At 31.5% G+C, this 3,249-nt stretch overlaps 1 protein-coding gene across 1 annotated transcript; it reads right to left on the reverse strand.

The window, feature by feature from the left end:
* Positions 1 to 282: 282 nt before the first annotated feature.
* Positions 283 to 2,330, reverse strand: LOC107709979 (uncharacterized). Its single transcript, XM_016514652.1, has 6 exons — positions 2,300 to 2,330; positions 1,772 to 2,122; positions 1,290 to 1,649; positions 812 to 904; positions 665 to 705; positions 283 to 430 (listed from the first exon to the last, which is right to left on the reverse strand). The coding sequence occupies exons 1-6, from the start codon at positions 2,328 to 2,330 to the stop codon at positions 305 to 307; spliced, it is 1,002 nt and encodes a 333-aa protein (XP_016370138.1). The 3' UTR covers positions 283 to 304.
* Between the last annotated feature and the right edge of the window lie 919 nt (positions 2,331 to 3,249).

Genomic DNA, 3,249 nt, shown 5'->3' on the forward strand with positions numbered 1-3,249 from the left:
CAGTATTCTGTAACCTTATATAAAAGAAAATAATATTATATAAATAATAAAAGGCAAAAACAAAAAAATCTAAAAAGCAAAAATGTCAAAGGCAAAATATTTTAATAGCAAGGATTTTTTTATTTGTTCCAATGTGAATGCAGACTCAATGATAACAGCTATTTTACAACAGATATTTTATAGTATAATATTTTATAACATTTGATTGTATCTTGTACTGTTTAGTTCACCATGCTTTATGCATTGGCACATTTGGATCACTAAAGTACAGAAAACATGTTTAGGTTTTCCAGTGTTTCCTCTTTTAGGACCTGATCTGTGAATAGACATCGGTATGCTGGAAAATGTTGTGTTGTTTAGCACCTCTAGAGGGCCGTGATTTCCTGCTGAAACTCACAGATGTGTAAGTCAAAACATCTGCATCCCCAACCTGATAAAGAAAGATTCTTGATCATTTCAAACATTTCTGTTGGTAAAGCATCTGTTCATAAACTGATACATATTTTTAAGGAAGGTAAACTTTAAATTATTGAAAAAATGTAACACTGAAAATGTTAGGAAACAAACGTAATATACAGTTGTTCAGTGCGTTCAAGAAACTTCTGAAATAGCATCAAAATGACATCAAATTTATAACTATAAAAATAAAACTGTGAGGATTTACCTGAATACCTTCAGATGTCTCTTGATTACAAGATCTGTTGACTGGCACAAAGTAAATGATTCAAAAGAGCTTTATAGTTTTGCAAATAAAACTAGGAATTGGATTTAAAGAAAAACATGATACCTGATGAGCTGCCTTGGTCTTTACATTGCACAGCCACGAGCAAGATCATTATTATCATAGAAATTATGTTTGATGACACCAATATGAGAAACAAAGGACTTGTTGTCAACTTGCTATCTGCAAATAAATAAATAAATAAATAAAAATCATCTGTTTAAACATAAAAATACTTCAAAAATCTTATTGGATGGAAATCTTGTTAACTTAAAAAAAACAGCTATTTAGTTTGAAACATAGTATTAAAAATACATTTGTATTATTTTTTTATACCAAAGTTATATACAAACTATTAGAGTGATGCAGTAGTGGACCGTGCGTAAACAAATATTTATTATGTTTTATGTAATTAAACATTTTGTTATTTATAATGTTTTGTCAAAAGGCATACAAATTATACTGACATGATGAAATATTTATGATAACATTATAAAGAAACACATTGAATATATTATGAGTATTAATAAACTAATTGTAGTTCACTTTATAGGGTTTAAGACTTTACCAGGTGTTGAGCTGAATTCCAGATAAGTTCCATTTCCAAACATGATCTTGCCGCACACGAGTACAGCACAGTAGTAAGTACCAGCATCAGAAAGGCTGAGGTTCCTCTTTTTAAGGGTGTGAACGCAGGATTGTTTAGTAGAATCATCCTTACAGATCTCTCCATGTTTCTTCATATCTCCATCAGTGTAAATGATGCCAGGACTGGATTCTTCTGCAGCCTCTCTGAACCAGTAAGCATGGTGTCCTCCTTCACATTTCTCATCTACCGTTTGGACTCTACATGTGAGGGTAATGTTGTCTCCAATGTGAACTTTATCTGAAACAGGCTCCTGAAGAACCATTATTGAGGTGTGCTCTTCTTTAAAGCAAGACAAAAAGCCATTTAAAAGAAGTATTTTATAACTTTTATAGTCTCTTCATTAGAGACAATATTTATTATTTTTAACATGAATATAACACATAATGAAAGTTCTAACATACCATTAAGCATCAAAAATGTCCCAGGTCCAAAATACAGTTCTCCTAAAGTTATCACTCCACAAAAGTATGTTGCTATATCTTCCTTTTTTGTCAAGGAAATATGTAAATGATAAATGCCTTTGCTTATTGTTACATTAAAACGACCATCATTATATCCATCAGTAAAATCAACCTTTGTCAGGTAAATGTAACTTTTTGAAATGATTTGAAGCTTCATTCCCATGTCCTGCTTGTACCACACTATATTGTTAAAATCTTTATTGGGTAAGTAGCACTCAATAGTGACATTATCACCCAGTTTAGTTGCTTGCAAACGTTTTGGCTGCTCAATGCTTTGTGCCCCAACGCAACCTGAATTGAAAAAGCAGTAAATGTGTTACACAAACCTTATATGTCAAATTCATTTTAGTATTGCTTTGGATAAATGTCTGATTAAAAAATGATCAAATTTAACATTAATATATAATTTGTCATAACTAGATGATTATATTCATTAAACACAATTAAAAATCTGTCAGTTGTACTTACAAACAAAGGTAAGGAGTAAAACTCTGCTCATGTTGCTTTGATTTGCTAGCAAAGAATAAGAGATGACAAGGTGCACAATCTAAGTAACTAAATCAAATGGAAACTGATCCTGGATGTGATTGGTTATTCTCATATATTCTCATATGACAAATTCAAATTTCATTGGCTGTAGGTTTTGGGTGTAAGGTGACACTCTCACAAGCAAAGGAAATGGATCTTCTTCTTATGAACACCAAAAATGAAAATACATATGAAAAATAATAATAAAATCTGTAGAAATCTGTAAAGTGGAAATGTAAACTTGCCGCTTTAAGTAAAGAAATAAAGTTTTGATGACTAATTGTACATCTATGCTCAGTTTTTCTCTTTGATGTACTTGTTGCTATTTAATTGTACATTTTAAATAAATTTAAATGAACTTGGGGAAAAACAAAATAAATTAAGTGTGTGCCTTAACCGGTTAAAACCCACAGCAGCTCTATGTGAGGGGGTGTTGCTTGGCCTGTGTAGATGAGGTTACTAAGCTTTGTAGGCTGTGTTGAGCTTAATCAAGCTTGTTTTTACATTTAATTTTTTCTATTTACATTTACACAAGAAGTAGAGCTGGAGTGCTGTATTGTTCCACATGTCCTTGTCCATGGTGCTGAATCATGTTAAGTGAGTTTATGGCTTCAACAAAATAATGCTTCAGTAGTTATGTACGTTACATTGATGACCACAATGTTATCAATCCAGTAACAGAAAATAAGGCTAATACTGAAGCCGAGATGTAATGATGGAGATTCAAATCAATCAAAGATTCTAATCTCAAAGATATTCAGAAAACGACTTACGTAAGGGAATCAGTGGGCCTTAAAGTCACTATGAGATCAAACTTGACAATCCCCATTTTTTTTATAGAATATTGCTGTGTTCATTATAAATTATTTATCCTCGCACATTATATTTTT

This window comes from Sinocyclocheilus rhinocerous, unplaced genomic scaffold (assembly GCF_001515625.1).
Source record: "Sinocyclocheilus rhinocerous isolate Xijiao unplaced genomic scaffold, SAMN03320098_v1.1 scaffold2824, whole genome shotgun sequence".
NCBI lineage: Eukaryota > Metazoa > Chordata > Actinopteri > Cypriniformes > Cyprinidae > Sinocyclocheilus > Sinocyclocheilus rhinocerous.